General features: G+C 39.3%; 1 protein-coding gene and 1 pseudogene across 2 annotated transcripts in view; both read right to left on the bottom strand.

The window, feature by feature from the left end:
* Nucleotides 1-751: 751 nt before the first annotated feature.
* Nucleotides 752-2,063, bottom strand: LOC141507388 (coiled-coil domain-containing protein 137-like; annotated as a pseudogene).
* Nucleotides 2,064-10,979: 8,916 nt separating this feature from the next.
* LOC141507389 (hereditary hemochromatosis protein homolog) overlaps nucleotides 10,980-20,451 on the bottom strand; it is a 73,882-nt gene continuing 64,410 nt past the window's right edge. For both annotated transcript variants that reach the window (XM_074214987.1, XM_074214988.1), the window contains exons 2-4: nucleotides 12,989-13,243; nucleotides 12,328-12,591; nucleotides 10,980-11,891 (exon numbers count right to left, since the gene is read on the bottom strand). In XM_074214987.1, coding sequence (XP_074071088.1) covers nucleotides 11,758-11,891; nucleotides 12,328-12,591; nucleotides 12,989-13,243 — 653 coding nt within the window. In that variant the 3' untranslated portion in view covers nucleotides 10,980-11,757. The remainder of the gene's footprint in view (nucleotides 11,892-12,327; nucleotides 12,592-12,988; nucleotides 13,244-20,451) is intronic.

The raw sequence follows: 20,451 nt of genomic DNA, 5'->3' as shown, positions 1-20,451 counted from the left end.
TCAGCTGCCCCCAGCTAGTATTACACATAGTTTTCCATTGTTTCTAACTCCTCATGATCCCATTTGATGGTATTCTTGGTAAAAATACTAGAATGGTTTGTCATGTTCTTCTCTATCTCATTTTACAGATGAGGAACTGAGGCAAACAGATTAAATGATTTGCCCAGGATCACACAAAGAGTGGTAAGGTAATGGATAGGCTATAGTCCTTCTCCAGCCTTTAGGCCTTTGACATCCAAATACATACTATTTCCAGGGGAAAAAAATGAAAACCAAATCTGAATGTGATGTTGCCCAGTTTCCCTATTCAAAATAGTCAAACAAATCAAGCATTTATTAATTGCCAATCATACCTAAACTTGGCAGCCACTCTGAATTTTACCTTCTACAGTATCAATATGATACAAAAATAGAAGATCAGTCATCATCCTTGTATAATCAATGTTTTGGGGTCTGACTTATGCAGTTCCTAGGGAAAAAAAACACCTTGGGAGGTTAATGCACATGAAGTTCTGTTTTGGGGCCACAGCACCTATCAGGTCTCTTGGTACCAGGTAGACAAAGTACCATTAACTGTGGGAATGGGTGCAGGGTTCACTCAAGATTTTTGGTTCAGGTTTGGCAACCCGATTTTGAATGCTATCATTGCGTTGCTGTTTAAAGTCACTTTATTCCATGCAGAAATAATGTCCTAGCTCTGAAGACTAAGTTTGGGGGGGGGGGGCGGGGAAGGGAGGTAAGCTTAGGTTTTGTGCCTACCAAGAAATCAGTTCCATTATTCCTGGATGCCAAGTTTCACAAATCCTGGGGTTCTTCCTCTAATCTGTTTCTTTGGTTTCCCTTCATATCAGCTATCATATCATATCATATTTGCTCCAGCTGTTGCTGCTTGCGTTTCTTGAAATCTGCACAGCACGCTCTCTCTCTTCTGCCACAATTCGCTGTCTAGCCAGTGAGACTGCTGGGGACTGTGGAGCACTGCTAGGGCCCAGGAGACGTGTCAGCAACAGTGACTTCTTGCCAAGCTTGTCACTGTTTGTGCTCTTCCTTGGTTTTGCTGTTAATTCTGGGGGCTGAAGGACAACCTCACCAAATTTCACAGGATCTTGAAGCAGTTCTTTTTCCAAGATGGATATTGCCTTTTCCTCTTTTTTTATGCCGAACTTTATCCAAACGCCGGCTCTGGAATTCTTTCTTCCGCTGAGATTTCTCTTTCTTTTGCTGAGAAGTTTCTTCTTTCTAGGGTTTCCGTTCCACCTGGTTCTCACTGAGGAAGATCACATGCTAGGCCTCTTGTTCCATTCGACGGACATATGCTTTATCCGACTCCTTTTCTCCCTGCTTGAACTTGGGAACTGGAATGTCTGACAGAGATCCCATTGCTTCCTTCTCAAACTTTTGCCTGCATGCCACTTGGACTGCTTTTCTTTTCTTTTGGCTGACATGTTTTTTCATCTCTTGGCGGCTCTTCATAATTTCCCGAAGTCGGAAAGGGATTTCTTGATCATCCAAGTTCTTGGGTTTAGAATTTACTTTCTTCTTCTTCTCTTTTCTCGCCTGTCCCGGCTGCGGAGACACAAGTTGCTTCCCTCGTTTCTGCTGCCTCCGCGGGTCCCGGGAGGCGGACCCCACAGGCCTCGGGGTTCCGGGGAGATCCAGCCTAGCTTTCGCCATTCTCTACAGCCAGTTCAGTCCCCACGCGACTAAGATATCAATTATTTATAACGCTTAAAGAATTTTATTATCCAAATTCCTCTGAGGTCACAAAGAATGGAATTCAATAAATTAGACAATTCCAAACCTATGTTATACTGGGTTCTATTCAATGGAAGATATAAAGATGAAAATTGAGTCTGTGGTAGAATGGAAAGAGCAAAGGAATTGGAAGCAAAGGAGTTGGGTTCAAATCCTTACTACCTATATAAACTTGTTCAAGTCTTTTAGCCTCCCTTGGCTTCATTTGATTCAGAAAAAAAAATGAACTAAATGAATAGTTCTAAAGAGCTTATATTCTAATAATAGAGAAATTAAGATTTTGATAGATAAGGATCTTTGGGGTCATTTTTCAGAAAAAATAATTGTAAAATTTTTATTAAGCACCTACAAAGTATTGTTTTATTTTGTCATTTTTAAAAAAGTATTTAAAAGAGCTGCTGAACTTTAAAAAAGATGCTATGCACTTTTCTTTTATAAAAACATGAGTCCCAAATTTGATGACTGTGACTCTCATATTGTAATTTTTATCCAAATATCATTAATATCTTTTATTTTTATATTAACCTCACTTCCTAATCTGTTCATTCCCCAAACCCACTTAAGAAAAATGTAAAAAAACTATTCAGCAAAACTAAGCAGTATATCAATCAAGTCCTGTCATATATTCAGAGCTTCACATTCATAGTATCCTTATCTGGAAATAAGGGAGAGAAAGACATATTTCTTCTTCAGGAACAGGCTTCATCAATTATGATTGTGTAATACTTCGTTGCAGATTTGCGGTTATCATGTCCAGTTATATTTGCATATTAATTGTGTGTATTGCTTTAGGTATTTTGTTTATTTCACTGTGTATTAGAGAAGAGAGGAAGAAAGGAGAAAAAAATTGATGAATAATATATTCTAGTGTAAAACTCAAAGTGTTTAACAATGGACTGGGCGTGGGCTGGTGAGCCTGGCTCCAGAGGCTTGTATCTCTCACTGGTTTTGCCGAATAGGAACTGGCAGAGGACCTGGTCCTAGGACCGGATCTGGGAGGGAGATCGGGGAGATAGGGCCTTGGAGGGAAATCAGGGAGATCGGAGCATTGCAGGACCCTCCAACAGCAAGTCCATCCCAGAAAGTGAAAGCGGAGCAGAGGAAAGACAACAGGTTTGGTTAGACAGAGCTGAGCCAAGACCTGGTGTCTTCCTCTACTTAGGCAGGAAGTCGGTGATGTTGGCCTATTGTAGCGCCCCTCTCAGCTAAAGTTTTGTCTCTTGCCTGCCCCACCCTCCGAGGCAGAGAGCCTCCCCAAGCTCTAGCCTCTTTCCCCCGGAAGACCAGGGGTGTAGGGAGAGGGCTGGATGAAACACAGCTCTACGGGAATCAGTCAGACTAGGGTTTGTGCGGGGTATTGAGACCCTAACCCAAAATGACTACTTGGAGTCCTCTCAAAGTGGCAGCAAGTTAAAATTTAATTCGGTTCTTGCAAGAAGCGGGGCAGTTCCTAACTCTGAGAGAGAGAGAGAGAGAGAGAGAGAGAGAGAGAGAGAGAGAGAGAGAGAGAGAGAGGAAAAGCCAAATGCCAAATTACAGAAGCTGAAGCAGGGTTAAAAAAACCCCACAAAACCACCACAACCCATTCCCCCTCCTCTTTTTCTGTTGACCCTTACAACAATTGGTCAAACTTGATGGTCTGAAGAGAAGGAGAATGTACCTAAGCTTTCCCAGGAGGGTCTGTCTTTGTTTACATTTTATAAGGTTAGGGTGACATAATTTTTCTAGCCAGAGATCCAGGTTCTCATGCTCACCTGATTCTTGAGAAATAGAAACTGAGGTCTATGGCTTAGACTAATTTAGCACTATGTTTCTGAAAATTCAGCACTTTTACCACTCACAGGTTCAAGGTCATTTTACTCTGTTCAGGAAAACAGATTGGCTCTGCAAATCGTGATCTTTAAAGCTACCTTGAAGTATATATTTCTTCCGTTTCCATATTTATTTACTGGACTTTCCAGACCAAGAGTTAGTTAAGTCACCTTACACTTCTATAAAGATGGCTGTGATTCTCTACTAAGGAGTCTTACCTGGTAGTTAAAGGCAGCATCTCCATAACCCTCCACTGCTATTTGGTTTAATTAATGTTTAAGGATCGTGTGGGATGAGTTTATCCACTTAAATAAAACTCAGAGATTTCTCAAGGTATGAAAAGTTTTATTTAATTCTTGAGGATTGAACCCCCTTGCTCCGTCTTAAACATGGAGAGAGAAAAGGAGTAAAGAGCAGGAAATCCAAGATCCATTTATCCTAGCGAGATCCCCCCCCCCCCCCAGCCAATGACCCATCCTCATTACTGAGGAATGTGGTCTTCACAATCTATACCTGTAAATTACTCTAAAGAATAAGCATATAATTCAAACAGAGACAAGTTCTCCCCCTCCAGGACAAGGAATGTAGAGCCATCTGGACTTGTCCAGATAAGACAGGGTCAGTTTACTCTTTACATTCTGGTCAAGGTAACATAAAATTGCTTTTCAGGGGAGGAGGAGCAGAAGGGACATAATACACAGCTTTAACTATTACTAATCTATAATATTCTATCGAAGAAATCTCAGACTTTATCCCATTCAAGGATTGATTATTGCTTGACTTTGTGAACCCAGCACTCTAGAGCATGGCCCTGAGTTGTGCCTGTACTGGGGCAGAGATCCCCTGCCCGGGACGGCAGCAGTGTCTTCTTCAAGTAACAGAAAAAGATCTTTGAAAATATTTTGTTTAAGTTTGCAGCTAGGTTGCGAAGTGAATAGAGCACCGGCCTTGGAGTCAGGAATACCTGGGTTCAAATCTGACCTCAGACACTTAATAATTACCTAGCCATGTGGCCTTGGGAAAGCCACTTTAACATCATTACCTTGAAAAATCTAAAAAAAAAAGTTTTGTCTAAATTTTCATCTTCTTTCACTTTAAACAATTTTTTTTGTAATTCAAGATGATTCTGAGATGAGAGAATTAAGGTGATTTAAAAGCAAATGTTATCAAAATCACATTAAAAAATGTCCTAGTTGTAATTAGCCATATCCAGCTTCATAAAATGGGTTAAATGACTAGCCAAGGGCCACTCAGCCTGAAGCTGGATGGAACCCAAGAAGAAGTCTTCCTGAATTGAGATGTCCATCAATTGAGGAATGGCTGAAGAAATTGTGGTATATAAATGTGGTGGAACTACATGTTCTAAAAGAGATCATGAGAGACTGCATGAATTAATGCTTAGTGAAGAGAGTAGAACCAGAAGACTTCCCCAAACTCCCCATTGAGGCACACTCTATCTCCCATGTTACCTGGCCATAGAGGTTGAAAGAAATTACAACTATCTGCAATAAACATTCATTGAGCACTTTCTGTCTTCTCGGCACTATGCTGAGTGCTGGGATGCAAAGACAGATAAAAAATGTTCTCTGCCCTCAAGGAGATCACAGCCTAATGGCAGAGAATAAGCCAACAAGTATGGACAAAAGTGCTATCTACAGTAAAAACAGGAAGTAAATCAAGAGGAAAGAACCAGAAGAAGTTGGGAGAGGCTGCATGGATAAGCTTTAGTTGAAGGAAGCCAGTAGATGAGTTTGATGAACCACTAGAAATCAAGGTGCTCTGACTAAATGAAGAAATGATCCAAGGGAAAAAAAGCATTTTTAAGGCTTATATGCTAAACATTAAAGAAGCAAATTCTCTCCAGGAGAGAGAGACCAGCCACATATGCAGGGCAGATGGCAATGCCTGGGGTTCCAGAAGGATGTGACACTGGGGTAGAAAACAAGACTTCAACCTCAACTGCTTATGAAAGAGAAAGGCAAAACATAACCAATCAATCAATCAACACCTTATTAAGATCCTACCAGATGGCAAGCAGAGGAGATGCAAAAAAGACAGCTCCTGCCTTCAAAGAATTTATAATCTAATGGAGGAAGACAATATGCAAATAAATATAGGATAGAGTCTAGACAAAACAAACTATAAAATAGAATAAATAGAAAATAAATAAGAGAGAAAAGACTTGAAATTAAGTAGGGTTGGGGAAGGCTTCCTGTAGAAGGGAGGATTTTAGTAGACACTTAGTAGAGCTCAGTAGTTGGAGGGGAGGAGGGAGAACATTCCAGCCAGGTAAAATGTCCCCCTAGGCCAAGAGATGGAGTGTTTTATTTGTGGAAGACCAATGTCACTGCATACAGTAGGAGTATTAGGGACATAGTTTGGATTGGAAGTGTAAGATTGGAAAGTGTAAGTCTGAAAAGGTAGTAGAGGTTAGGCTGTGAAGAACATTTTACATTTGACTCTGGAGGAAATAGAGAGACAGTAGAGTCTATTGAGTAGTGGAGTGACATAGTCAGACCTAGCTTTAGGAAAATCACTCTATTGACTGAACAGAGAATATGGTGCAGTGGGCAGAGACTTGAGGCAAACAGACTCAGCAGCAGATTGTGCCACAGTGTAGGAATGAAGCAATGAGTAGAGGCAGTAGCAGTGGCAGTGTAGAAGATGGGTTATATAGGAAAGATGTTGCTTAGAGAAAATCAATAGACCTTGGCAACAAGTGTCGGTGTTGATCTCTGTTTCTTGGCACAGTATGAGAAGACCTGTGGCATGTTCCCCAGCCCTGGGGTATTCAGAGGCTCAACTTGGTTCAGGTCCCCTTCAGACCATGTGTCCCAATAAGCCTCCCCCAAAAGCAGAGTATGTAAGGTGGAGAACCTGAAGTCATCTGGTGTCTCAGGACAGATGGGAAGATTTCCTTGATGATCCCACACAGCTAGTTAAACTTCCTTGTGGGAGGCACTTCTCTAGCTTTTTAATCAAAACTGCTAGGATGTTGCTGTCATTTATCAGGTATACCCACTACTTTGCTTTCTATAATTCCAATCTGGAGTGGACAGAGACCCTAAAGAACCTAACAGAGAGTCAAGAGTTACATAAAGGAAGCAATCCAAAATGACTCCTAGGTTGTGAGCCTGAGGTATTGGGAGGATGGTGTTGACCTGATTGAATGCTGTTTTTCATTCCCCCAGAGCCCCCAAAGCACAACATTATGGGAGAGTCAAGTTAAAGTGTGTCTGACTGTCCCTGATCACAACAATATGAGATCAGAATACTCTGCCACAAGTGGAACACAAGTAGGTCATGTGAACAACTTGCATGGATTCCCTAAATTCATCCAGCTCTAGTTTCCTTTGACCTAGGGATGGTAGGAATGGGGCAGGGTTTAGGGGGGGAACATGACTTCTACTTTGTACAAACTAATTTAAGGTGTCCATTGGACAAATATGCAAAGAGATAGAACAATGTAGATTTAATTAGACCAGGCTTTTTTCACTCATAAGGGAGTAGAGTGGGGGTGGAGGGGACATAAATATATAGACAACTAGAATGATGCAACTAATGCAGCTCCGACTCCAAAGGAATTTTCTCAATCCCTCTAGCCTTATCTGATCTGATCCTAAATTAGTGTTTTTCTAAGAGGTTCCTTTTGTCTAACTGTGGGGAAAACTTTTAAAAAGTTCTTGATGGGGCAGCTAGGTGTGGCAGTGAATAGAGCACCAGCCTTGGAGTCAGGAGTACCTGGGTTCAAATTCGACCTCAGACACTTAATAATTACCTAGCCGTGTAGCCTTGGGCAAGCCACTTAACCCCTTTGCCTTGAAAAAAAAAAAAAAAAAACTTCTTGAGCATTCTAAATGCTCTTTAATGATCAGAAAGCTAGTAGATTATATGTATATGTATGTCGATCCTATTAATTCCTTCTACCTTGTGGTTAATTGTGGGAACACAGGCAATTCTAATGGACTGCCACCTGGACAGTCTCAGGAGCTGGCATGCTGCCCTGAGAAATAAGGTGTGCCGGAGTCCTTGGGAGCTGGACATTCTGCCCCCATAGACCAAGGGCACAAGACACAGCTGTGTTTTACTACCTCCCCCCTAACGTACCCCCTTATCCTGTAACGAAAGACACTGCATGTACACATTGCTTGTGCACCCCCATTCCCTCAATCTTCTTTGTTCTACCCCGGAAGACCTAACAATATATATGTAGAAGCTAAGCAGTAATAAAATTGAGCTGGAGGCATAAGGCCTCCTTATTCTTCTTATTCTCAGCTCCCCTCCAGGAGGGAGGTCATCGCTGTGGGCCCCAAGATGAAGCAAGCCACAACAGTTAATTGATCCACATTTTAAGTGGGAAAATAAAGAGAAACTGAGTCAGAGATAGGAGTCATACACTTTATTAAAGGAACTTGCCCCCCCAATCAATTGGACCCCAGATCTTCCTCATTATCTGGTCCCAGCTTTTTCCAGGGTCCTTCTTTTATAGTCCCGGACAACTTAAACAGGGTACAATTTCATTGATTGACATATTGATGCAGAGAAGTATGGGAGTGATGAGATCAGTTGGAGACAAACTTCGTAAATCTTTTGTTCTCATTGTAAAGGGAACCTTCCTTTATCATCTAATTTAGGCCACACCTGAGGACCTGACCTTCAACCTGATTTGGATTGTATTGTTTATTTTTTTTTTTGATGGAGCAACCAGGGATCACAGGCCCTGGATGACCACCCAAAAGAGACCCTTCCCCAAAAGGCAAATTCTCCACTAGCCCCTCCCAGACTCTGGGAGAGAATTTAAGGAGATGCAGGAAGGGCTAAGTCCCTTTGACCTTCCAGTCTCTTGCTGAACCCTGACCAGCTGGCCTAGCCAATTCAATCAGCAATCCACAGGGCCTTCTCGTAAAACTCTTTCTAACTTTTCAATCCCTTTCTTAATATGCTGTAACTTCCTTTGATAAATCTCTATTTTCTTCCCAAAACCTGAATTCCTGAGTCTGAGTCACAATTCTTTGCAGGACAGAACTGAACTCAAAAAACAAATCAGTGGCTACAATATGAGGCATATACTAGAATAAACAAAAATAAATATTTTTTTTTTGCAAGGCAATGGGGTTAAGTGGCTCATCCAAGGCCACACAGCTAGTTAATTATTAAGTGTCTGAGGACAGATTTGAACTCAGGTACTCCTGACTTCAGGCTGGTGCTCTATCCACTGCACCACCTAGCCACACTGCAAAAATAAATATTGCCAGAGTAAAGAGTTATGCAAGGTTAAAATATTTCTGCTAACCAGGTAATCACAAGAAAATGGGTGGATGGGTTCAGAGCTGCTGACTTTCCCTGAGAACTGACATGAATCAAGTTTCTTAATAGATTTTGGATCCATAGAACCCACAAAAGAACAGAGGGGAACATCTTCCAGAAAGGTCTGTCAAGGGGGAGTGTGGGCATGCTCAGGGCAGAGAGCAGAGACCCAGGGCAAGGAAGGTGGGGTGAGGCGGAGGACTAACCTGAGGCAGTGGACAGCCCAGGATATCCATTCTGCCAAGGCAGTTCTGGAGGACCAGAACTGGGAGTCCCCAGTATATCTGTGGGAGGACCTGGCATTCTCCAGTATAAACACAGAAACAACCTCAGGTGTTCACATCTTTCCCCAAGGCCCAGGTGTGCCAGGCAGTACTTTCCCAAAACTGACTATATAGAGAGACCCTGATGGTCTAGCCCAGTGATTAGGTTGTGTTAGGATAGCCCAGATTCAGCCCTAGGCCTAGGGAGTAGGCTGCTAACACCCCAAAAAGACAATCCAAAGAAAATTTCTGGTGTCCCTTACTGGTTAAAGTTCCTAACCCCATTAAGCAAGGCCTCTAGGGTTCTCAACACTGAAGGTCTTCAAACTGGCCCCTTCCCCAACACAAGACCCTAGAGAAAGCTACCATCCCAAAATGAAAAAGGCCAGCATAAAGCAGGATCTGTTGAATGTTACCTTGGAGACAAGGATACTAGCTCAGAAAAGGAGGACAAAAGGTGACCTATGTGAAGTTTCAGGGGAAAATATAAATTTGTCTCCAGTTCAGAAAGACTTCTTAGAAGAGATCAGAAAGGAGTTTAAAAATCAAATGGGGAGAAAATTAAAGTAATAATTCAGAACTATTTTGCCTGACTGTATGCAAATAATTTGGTAATCTAAGTGAAATGGATGAATATTTACAAAAAATACAAATTTTCCGGGTTAAAAGAAGAGGAAATTAAATACCTAAATAGCCCTATCTCAGGAAAAGAAATTCAACAAGTCATCAATGAACTCCCTAAGCAAAAAATCTCCAGACCAGATGGATTCACAAGTGGACTCTACCAAACATTCAATGAAAAATTAGTTCCAATTCTATATAAACTATTTGAAAAAAAAATAGATGATTAAGAAGGTCTGCCAAATTACTTCTATGACACCAATATGGTGATACCTAAATCAGGAAGAGTCAGTAGAGAGAAAGAAAATTATAGACCAATTTTCTTAATGAAGATGGATGCAAAAATTTTAAATAAAATATTAGGAAAATGATTACAGTAAGTTATCACTAGGATAATATACTATGATCAAGCAGAATTTATACCAGGAATGTAGGGTTGGCTCAATATTAGGAAAACTATCAGCATAATTGACTATATCAATAACAAACCAATAGAAATCATATGATTATCTCAATAGACGCTGAAAAAGTATTTGACAAAAGAAAGCACTTATTCCTATTAAAAAAACTCTAGAGAGCACAGGAATAAATGGAATTGTCCTTAAAATAATAAGCAATACCTATCTATAACCATCAACAAGTATTATATGTAATGGGGATAAGCTAGAAGCATTCCCAATAAGATTAGGGGTGAAGCAAGGATGCCCATTATCACCACTACATACAATATTGCATTAGAAATATTAACTTTAGCAATAAGAAAAGAAAAAGAAATTAGAGGAATAAAAATTGGTAATGAAGAAACAAGACTCTCACTCTTTGCATATATGATGGTATTTACCTAGAGAACCATAGAAAATCATCTAAATACTACTTGAAACAATTAGGAAATTTAGCAAAGTCACAGGATATAAACATAAATCCTCAATATTTCTATATATTTCTATGTATATATTCTATATATTACTAACAAGATTCGGCAAAAAGAGATAGAAAAAGAAATCCCATTTAAAATAACTTCAGATAACAAAAAATACTTGGGAGTCTGCTTTGCCAAGGCATTCTAAGAAACTTTATGAGAACAACTATAAAACATTTTTCACACAAATAAAATCAGATAGATCTAAGTGACTGGGGAAATGTCGACTGCTCATGAATAGGCCAGAGTTAATACAATAAATATGACAATATTTATTTTATGTATATATATATATATATATATATATATATATATATATATATATATATATAAAAAATACATTTTTCCTTAGACCAAGCTCCAGGTCAATTTGAAGATATTGAGTACTCAGTTTGCTCACCTCTCTATTTTCAATCTCTTCTGGCCTAAAAGGATGTATCCTACAAGCAGATATAGATTTTGGCAACGTATCAGTCACATGTAGATTTAAGTGCTAAGTAGGATCTTTTCTCCTATAAGAAATAACTTCTATAATGAATAACTTACTTTTCTTATCTCTGATGGGGAGGAACTAGGTTCAGTTTCTGTGGCCTCCTTTGTCACTAGGATGCTGCCTCTCCTACACCTTCGACCATGCCACCACAAACACCCAGGCTGCCCATGTAGGCACCTCTTCCAAGTTGTTTTACTTTGCAGTATGCTGAAGATTGTACTGGAGTCAGATCAAGAACTGTTATATCATTAGTGTGAGCATTTATATCTCAGAAATTGCAAGGGTACAACTCATACTTAATTACATTTTTGTTGTTTGTCAAGATTTGAGAAAGTAAAGAATTTTAATGTTTATTTATTACAGTTTTTTTTTCCACCATGGGAAGTCAGTTGTTAAAACTCCAAAAGTATGTCTTTCTCTTGGGATCAGTATGCTGATTTTACAGGTTTGGAATTTCAAACTAATATATCAAGGAATGATAACATCTAGATGGTATGGATTGAACACTGGGATTGAAATCAAGAAGACTCAGTTTCTCAGTTCAAATCTGGCCTCAGACACTTACTAATTGTTTGACCCTGGGTAAGTCATTTAACAGAAAGCTCAAGACAACAGTCCAAAAGAAACAGCAAGGATATCAGCAAGAACACTGGCAAGAACAGTGAGGATCCCTGATTTGACTCTGGTACAGGAGCTGGAAGAGATGTCACTGTATCAGCACCTGGAAGAGATATCCTCGATGAGAGTAATAGTTCACATTTTTATAATACTTTAAGGTAGACAAACATTTTCCTCACAACCAACCTGAGTGGTAGATCATGCAAGTCCTATTGTCCCTATTTTACAGACATGGAAACTAAGACTCAGTTGCTTTGTGTCTATGGTCACAAAGATAGCAAGTGGTAGAGTGGTGCCTCTATGACAGGGAATTAGCCTATGGATGTTGGGAGTTTGTCTATCTGCAGACAAAGGTAGGACTGATTTCCTACCCTACACACAGGAAGGGAGAAAGCTCAGGCAGGAGATCAGGGGCAGAGAGAGGGGGTTTTAAGGGAGCTGGGACTGAGGAAAAGAAGAATATCTCTCCTCACCCTGATAGGATCAAAAATGAAAAACTAGAAAGAATCTCCTCATTAACAAAATGAGGAGTTCAGTACCTGCTTTTTGCTCTTTCCAAACTTTCTGGTAGTCCTGAAGTTGCTGACAGTAGACTCCCAGTTTTGAGTTCTGATACTTTGGATCTAGCTCTTCCTCAAAGGCAGTCTTTAGACTTTCAGCAGCAGGATTGATGATTTTCCAGGTACTTGTCTCAGGTTGGAAGAAAAGGAAATCCTCTCCATCATAGCCAAAATTCCAAAATGTTGTTTTGTGGCCATCTTCATGGAGTTTACAACCAACTATTTCCTGGAATGTGTGAGAACCTGACCCCCATCCCAACCCAATATTAGTCATGGGTCTGTTCCTCCTTTTTACCTAATTGGAAGAATCTTTCCCCAGGCTCCTTGTTGTCCCCCCTCAATAGACCCCCACATCCCATATCCTCCCTTACAAAAGGATGGGAAAAGAAGAATGCTTCTCCTCATTCTGATGGGATCCAAAATTAAAAACTAGAAAGAATCTCTTCATTAACACAATGAGGAAACTTAGCCCCAAGAAAGTCAAATTACTTGCCCAGGGACAGATACAAGTAAGGGACAGAGCTGGAAATTCAAATCCAGATGCTCTGACTCCCAGTTTGGCAGCCTCTTCACTATACCACAGTATCTAGGTAGGATGAATCCCATAGTCATCCAGCCCTTTTTTCTAAGTTCCACTTACCAGTCTTCTGGGGCATGACTTCTCCCAGACTTTTTTTGAATTCTACTAGAATGTCTTTCACATTACTGTTCTCTCTCTTCCAAGCATCTGTTTCCACGATCCAATTTAACCAGGCTCCTCGAGGCTCTAGTCTCTGGTTCTTGTTCCCATAATGCAGGAATAATTCATCATCTAAGTAGCCAAGGACTGAATATGAAACGAGCCCTTCATCAGAATTGAATGTGCCAACAACCTTGTATTGAAGGCTATGAGACCCTGAGACAGAAAGAAAAGAACAGAGAAGGAATAAATGCCTGTCCAGGAGATTGGACTCCCTCCCTCCCTCCCTTTTCTCTTCCCTCCCGTCTATAGGAGAAAATGTTTCACCAAGCTGACCTGCAGTTCTCCCTCTTCTACTTCACATCCTTTACCCAGTCATACGTGTCTGAATCTGACCCCTTTCCCATTCTCTCCATCCTCACAATCCCAATGATCTCTCAGTTTCTTTGGGCAAGAACACACAATTCATTGACATACTCAAAGAACATTTTGCCCTTCTCCTCCTTTCTCAACTAGAGACCACCACTTAAAACCATGGATTTGAGATTTGGAAATAGAGCCATTGGCCATGCCCCTCCAATCTTGATCATTCAATGCCTTCTCTCTGATAATATTGCATGGGCAGCATTATCAACCTCTCTGAGAGGAGGAACATTCCAGAACTCTCAGGTTTATATTTGGCCCCAGGACATAAAAACAAAAACCTGCCCCCAAGAATTCATTAAACCTATTCCTACCAGAAACTCAGATGCCAGCCTTTTTTTTTTTACTTATTTCCTCACTCTAAGACTTCCCATCTAGAAACAAAATAGCTTGTATGTCACTTTTACAAGTTCAAATGAAAATCATATTGGCAATTGCTTGTGTTTCCATAACATTCTTCAAGTTTTGCCTGTAAAAATATAAACCTCCCATTTTACAGATGAAAAAATTTAGCCTTCCTCTCTGTCATCTTGCATTTTATAGGTGACAACATTATAATTTCTGTGAAATTCTTTGGAAGTGAGAGGTGAAAGAGGAGAAAACCAGAAAAAAAATTAACAGATGAAACATAGTTGAGAGGGAATGGTTAGGGAAAGGGTCAGGAGACTAGGCGGAGCTTTTTTTCCCCTCCTTTTTACAGTTTTGTTTCCAAATCAGCAAGGAATCGAGTAAGAATGAATGGGCAGAGGTGAGGAGTGAGGTGGGGCTCAGAGGCCCGGGACCGGAAGGGGACTGGGTCTGAGCTGGGGGATGGGGAGGGGGGAGTGTAAGGAGACTATGGGGAAGGGAAGAGAACTGAAGACTACACTCAGCTTCAGTACTGGGGAGGGGGCATCCTAAAAACAAGACGAAGGAAGACGGGTTGGGGAGAGGGGGACGATCGCAGGATCACTAACCCGCATTAGCCAAGGGCGGCAGCATGAAGAGGAGGAAGAGCTGGATGTCTGAGGACATCCTTGCTTGCCCCAAAGCATACCCGTACATGCTGGCTGCCTGAATCTTTCTCCAGATTGGTTAAGGAGTTCTCGCCCTCCCCCTTGCTAGTTCCACTTTTAACGGAAATGCTGTGGCTATATTTTTCCATAAAAGGAATCAGCATTGGTGCTATGAGTCCGACTCTGGTGGATCAAATCTAAAAGAGCTCGGATTGTTATACCACAGGTCTTTACAGGTGTGTGTGTGTGTGATAATGTACAGAGATTTTGCATCAAAGGTAAAATGAAAGAAATCATACCATAACATATTCTTTACAAATCATGAGTAAAAAAGTGAGGAAATATTTCATGGACCACAAATGCAAGATATAGACTTAAATGGAGACTTTATGAAATCCTAAGTATTTAATAGATCAAAGAAAAAATCATAGAAACAATTAAAAGACCAAAAAGATTAACTTTGCAAAAAAAAAAATCATAATGCATTTGAAACAATATATCAAAAATTTCTGGGGCACAGCTAAAGCAGAATATGGGAGGGAGGGTGAATCACATACTTACATTCTTTAACAAAATAGAAAAAGATTAGTGAATGGAATGTTTTTAAGTTGGAAAGCAATAAATAAACAAGGCTAAAATAATCACAAAAGAAAAGAAAGCAAAAGTAAAGAAAAACAAATACTTTGGAATAAACATCACAGAAATAATAAATAGAACCTAAAATTTGTTCTTTGAAAAGACTGATAAAAGTATGAAACCATTAACTAATCTGATTAAAAAGGTAGAAGAAAATTAAATCAATAAAATAGCAAGAAAACAATGTGAAATCACAGCAAAAGCAGAAGAAATAAAAAAGAATAATCAGATCATATTGTACACATTTATATGCTGGAAAACCTTAAAAGAAAATATAAATAGAGGTAAGACTTCAAAAATATAAAAAATCCAAACTATCCAAAACCCAAAGAAAGATCTTAAATAACTCAGTGTTGGAAAATGAAATACTTCTAACTAAAAAAGAACTACCAAAGATGTGATGTATTCAAAGGAGATTTTTTATTATACTTTTATAAAAGAGTTAGCTTGTGCCTTTACTTCACAAATTATTCTCAAAAAGTGAGAAAGGGAAACCCCTAAATAGAATTCTTTCAAGAGACAAATACAGTTCCAACGCCTAAACTAGGGAAAGAGAAAACAAAGAAAAAATTAGAAGCCAATATCATTAATGAAATAACACAAAATTTTAAACAAAATCCTTACAGACTGCACTGATTTATCTTAAAAAATAATGCATAATGAGCAAGTGGGATTTATAACATGGAAGCAAACAAGGTTCAATGTTAGAAAAAACACTGAATATAATTATATTAAAATCCAAAACCTGTAAAAATCACATGATCTTTGACAGAGGAAAAAGATTTGATACAAAAAAAAAACCCACTACAAATTATTGGCATAGTGTCACTTTTAGTAATATCATAAAAAGCATCTACATCCAAAAGCAAGCACCATATGTAGTACGAATACACTAGAATGGGGAGGTTAGGTGGTGCAGTGGATAGAGCACCGGTCTGAAGTCAGGAGTACCTGAGTTCAAATCCGACCTCAGACACTTAATATTTAGCTAGCTGTGTGGCCGCTTAACGTCATTTGCCTTGCAAAAACCTAAAACAAAACAAACAAAAAAGAATACACTAGAATGTTTTACGATAAATTCAAGAATAAAGAAAGGATGCCCACTTTCCCCACTATTATTTGTTAGCAATAGCAATAAGAGCAGAGAAATAAAGGCATCAAGAAAAGTAAAGAAAGAATAAAACTATTTCTTTCTGATGATGATATGATGGCTAACTAGGAGAATCCTAAACAATCATCAAAGATCCTAACTAGGACAATAGCTTCGGCAAAATTGCTGGCTACAGGGGCAGGTAGGTGGCGCAGTGGATAAAAGCACCGGCCCTGGAGTCAGGAGTGCCTGGGTTCAAATCCGATCTCAAACACTTAATAATTACCTAGCTGTGTGGCCTTGGGCAAGCCACTTAACCCCATTTGCCTTACAAAAACCTGAAAAAAATTGCTGGCTACAAAATAAGTCCTCAAAAATCACTACACTTCTATATAATAACAAAAAAACACAAGAAACAGTAATAGAAAATAAATCTCATTCTAAATCAAATAATTACAAACTGCATAAAATTCCTTTGACTTAACCTGGGAAGCATACAAAAGTGTTAATCAATAAATATTTATTAAGAATTTATAAGTACCAATCCTGTGCTGGGGATGCACAAATGATTGGGGGTTTTGCTGCCTAAAGGGTAATGGATACACTTTGGAATAAGAACCTGATCGGTTCAGTCTTGCTGTAATTAAGCAAGAATGGTTCAGTCTCTAACAGGAAAGTTCCATATTAAACCATACCCTGAACAGATAACCAGGGCAAGACCCTTGTTTTTCCTTCAACAACAGACAAAATGAAGGAGAAAAATGCCCCCTTTGAAAAAGAGTTGCTTGGAAAGAAAAAATTAGCCACACTAGTATTGAGAAATTCCCTGTGAATTTCAACTTTCAACAGAGTAGATGCCCATTCACAGGAGAATAATCATGTTTGTCCTTCATAATGAAGAAGACTGTGACGTCAGGGAGGTGATGCCATGCCAAGCATGTGAATTGGATTTGAGTGAAAGGTGCTGTGCTAAGTCACCAGCCTCACTTTCTCCTTCAGAGCCATCTGGATCCAGGGGTCAGTTATGAACCAGGATAACTGGAGTTAGTGTCAAGTGTCTGAGGTCACAGTCCAACTCCTGTCATCCTGACTCTAAGCTCAGTACTCTAATTACTGTGCCACTTAGCTGCCCTAGAGTACTGGCTAAACAGTCATGGCACATGAATGTAAGAGAATTATTACTTTGCTCTAAGAAACACTGAAAAATGCAATTATTATAGAGGATGGAAAAACACATGAATTGATGAAGTGTGAAGAAAGCATGAAAACAATATCTGTTAACCTAAAGGGAAAGAACATCATACACTATACAACTGAAAATGAATGCTGAAGAATTATAAAGAATAATGTAAGAAGAGAAATGAGATATCTCCATGCTTTGCAGAGCCTGGAGGTCCACGATTTAGAACATAGCATATGTTTTTAGACTTTTTTGATATCTTGACCAGTTTACTAATACTTTTCTTCTTTTTTTCTTCTTTATAAATTTTTTATTATATGAGGTGGTTCTCTGGGAAGGGGAGAAGGAAGGACACTGGAAGAAATTAATTCAAAGTAGAACCAAAAGATATCAATTATTTTTTTTGATATTTAAAGAATTTTAATTATCTAAATTCTACTAGAGTCGAAAAGAAAGGAATTCAATAAATTAAACAGTTGAGCAACTATGACATGTACTGGGAGATACAAAGATGAAAATTGAGTCAGTGCGGTAGAATGGAAAGAGCAAAGGAATTGGAAGTAAAGGAGCTGGATTCAAATCCTCACTCTGCTAGTTATTGCCTGTGGTAGGTGGGGAAATCGAGGACGGGATCTGGGATAGAGATCAGGGTATTGCAGTGACGGTCCCCTGCAAAACCCCTTGAAGGAAGTGAGAACTGATCATCGAAGGCAGAGCAGGTCTGGAAACATGGAGAACCAAGCTAAGAAGTGCCAAAGGGAGCCGAGTATCCTCCGCGTCTTGGATAAGAAAGGGGTGAGTGACTGCATCCCACTGCCCCTTCCAGTTAGATCCTTCGACCACCAGCCCTGCCGTCAGAGGGGGAGAAGCACGTCAACCTCTAACTCCTTTCTTGGATGTGCCTCAAAGTATATATTTCACCTACTTCAATTCCTATTTACTGAAATCCCGAGACCAAGTGTTAGGGCAGTGTTTTGGCACATGACATTTCTATAAGAAAGATTGTGATTGACTACTAGGGAGTCAATACTAAAGACCTTATGTCTGCCTGTCACTTTAACTACTTGAAATACACACACACACACACACACACACATAAAATATACACACACCTATACATGTTTGTGTGTATCATTTTAAATAAACTTATCTAAATCAGAGGGGGGAATCCACAAAATCACAAATAACAATTGATTAATAAAACAAAGAATTAAGAGATCAACAAAATTAATAAAATATTATAGAATCTAAACAAGGAAGGGAAAAGAAAATCAAATAACCAAAATCAGAAATGAGAAACCTCAATTTATACCTTTGATGAGAAAAAAAAGCTTCCATAGCCAATCAGCATTTATTAAGCACTCATCTGCTGGGGTTCCCACTCCACTACACTCAGATGTAGCCTGCGTAGTACTGCCCTACTCCCCAGAATGCTGGGGCTCACAACCCCTATGGCATAGCCAACAGTATCCCCAGGAAGAGGTAGTTATTAGTTCCACGGGCACCCATGGGCTCCTGTAACAGCCTACTCTCTCTCCCCAAGGTCCAGAGTCTTGGGTCAGCTGTACAGCTTAGTCCAACAAGCCTTGGCACCAGGCTCAATGATCCTCAGGAAAGAGTCTCAGCTTCTCCCTTTAGCTGAATGAACTTGGGGAAGCTCCTCACTAACTGCAGCAGCCAACTCCAGCCCAACCCATCACAGCGCTCTTTCCTCTAGGTGAGGAGGAAAAGAGGTATTGGGGTGGGAGTAGGGGTGAAAAAAATGAAAACCAGAAAGAAATTAACAGATGAAACACAGATGGGGAAAGAAGGGGTTAGGGAGAGGGTGAGGAAGCAAGAGGTTTCTTTTTCTTTCTTTCTTTCTTTCTTTCTTTCTTTCTTTCTTTCTTTCTTTCTTTCTTTCTTTCTTTCTTTCTTTCTTTTTCTTCCTTCCTTCCTTCCTTCCTTCCTTCCTTCCTTCCTTCCTTCCTTCCTTCCTTCCTTCCTTCCTTCCTTCCTTCCTTTCTTTCTTTCTTTCTTTCTTTCTTTCTTTCTTTCTTTCTTTCTTTCTTTCTTTCTTTCTTTCTTTTTCTTTTTTCAGTTTTATTTCTAAACCAGAAAGGGACTGGGAGAAATACAATGGACAGAGGTGTGGAGTGAAGTGGGACTGGAGGGAGCAAGTAAGGACCTTGACAAATGCTAAGGCAGAAATAAGAGCTTGTTCTAATGAAATTGTTAAACCCTTAGCTAATCTAATTAAAAAGAAGGGAGAAGAAAATCAAGACAATGAAATAGCAAATGGACAAAATGAAATCATAGCAAAACCAAAAGAAATACAAATAATAATCAGAACATACTGTGCAGTTATATACTAATAAAACTTGGAACACAATAGAAATAGAAGAATGTCCTCAAAAAATATAAATTTAAACTATCCAAAAATCAGAGATATCATAAGCAATCCAAGGTCAGAAAAATGAAATGCATCTAAATAAAAATAGAACTACCAAAGAAAAATATTCTTTCTCCTGTTGGATTCAGAGGAAAGACTGTGATCAACTTTTTTTTTTAGATTTTTCAAGGCAATGGGGTTAAGTGGCTTGCCCAAGGCCACACAGCTAGGTAATTATTAAGTGTCTGAGGTCAGATTTGAATTCAGGTACTCCTGACTCCAAGGCCAGTACTCTATCCACTGCACCACCTAGCCACCCCTTGTGATTAAACTTTTAAGCAACAATTAGTGCCTATGTGTCACAAATTATTTTCAAGAGAGAAAGAAAAGCCCCTAAACAGGATTATTTTATGAGATAAAAATAATTCTAATGCCTAAACCAAGGAAAGATAAAACACAAAAAAGAAAATTAAAAGTAATATCATTAATGAAATTAACACCAAAATTTAAATCAAATCCAAATCACTACTGTGATTTATCTAAAAAAAAAATACACATAATGGCAAAGTGGGATTTATACCAGTGAAGCAAAATTAGTTCAACATTGGTTAGTTCTTGTCCTTCCTTATCAAAGAAGATCTTTGCAGAGCCTAGAGGTCCACAGATATAGAACACTGTATATATTTTTAGACTTTTTTGATGTCTTGATCAGTTTACTAATTCATTTCT

This window comes from Macrotis lagotis, chromosome 1, assembly GCF_037893015.1.
Source record: "Macrotis lagotis isolate mMagLag1 chromosome 1, bilby.v1.9.chrom.fasta, whole genome shotgun sequence".
In the NCBI taxonomy this organism is placed as follows: domain Eukaryota; kingdom Metazoa; phylum Chordata; class Mammalia; order Peramelemorphia; family Peramelidae; genus Macrotis; species Macrotis lagotis.
Note: the sequence above shows the minus strand (reverse complement) of the source record. Positions and strands in the feature narration are given on the sequence as shown.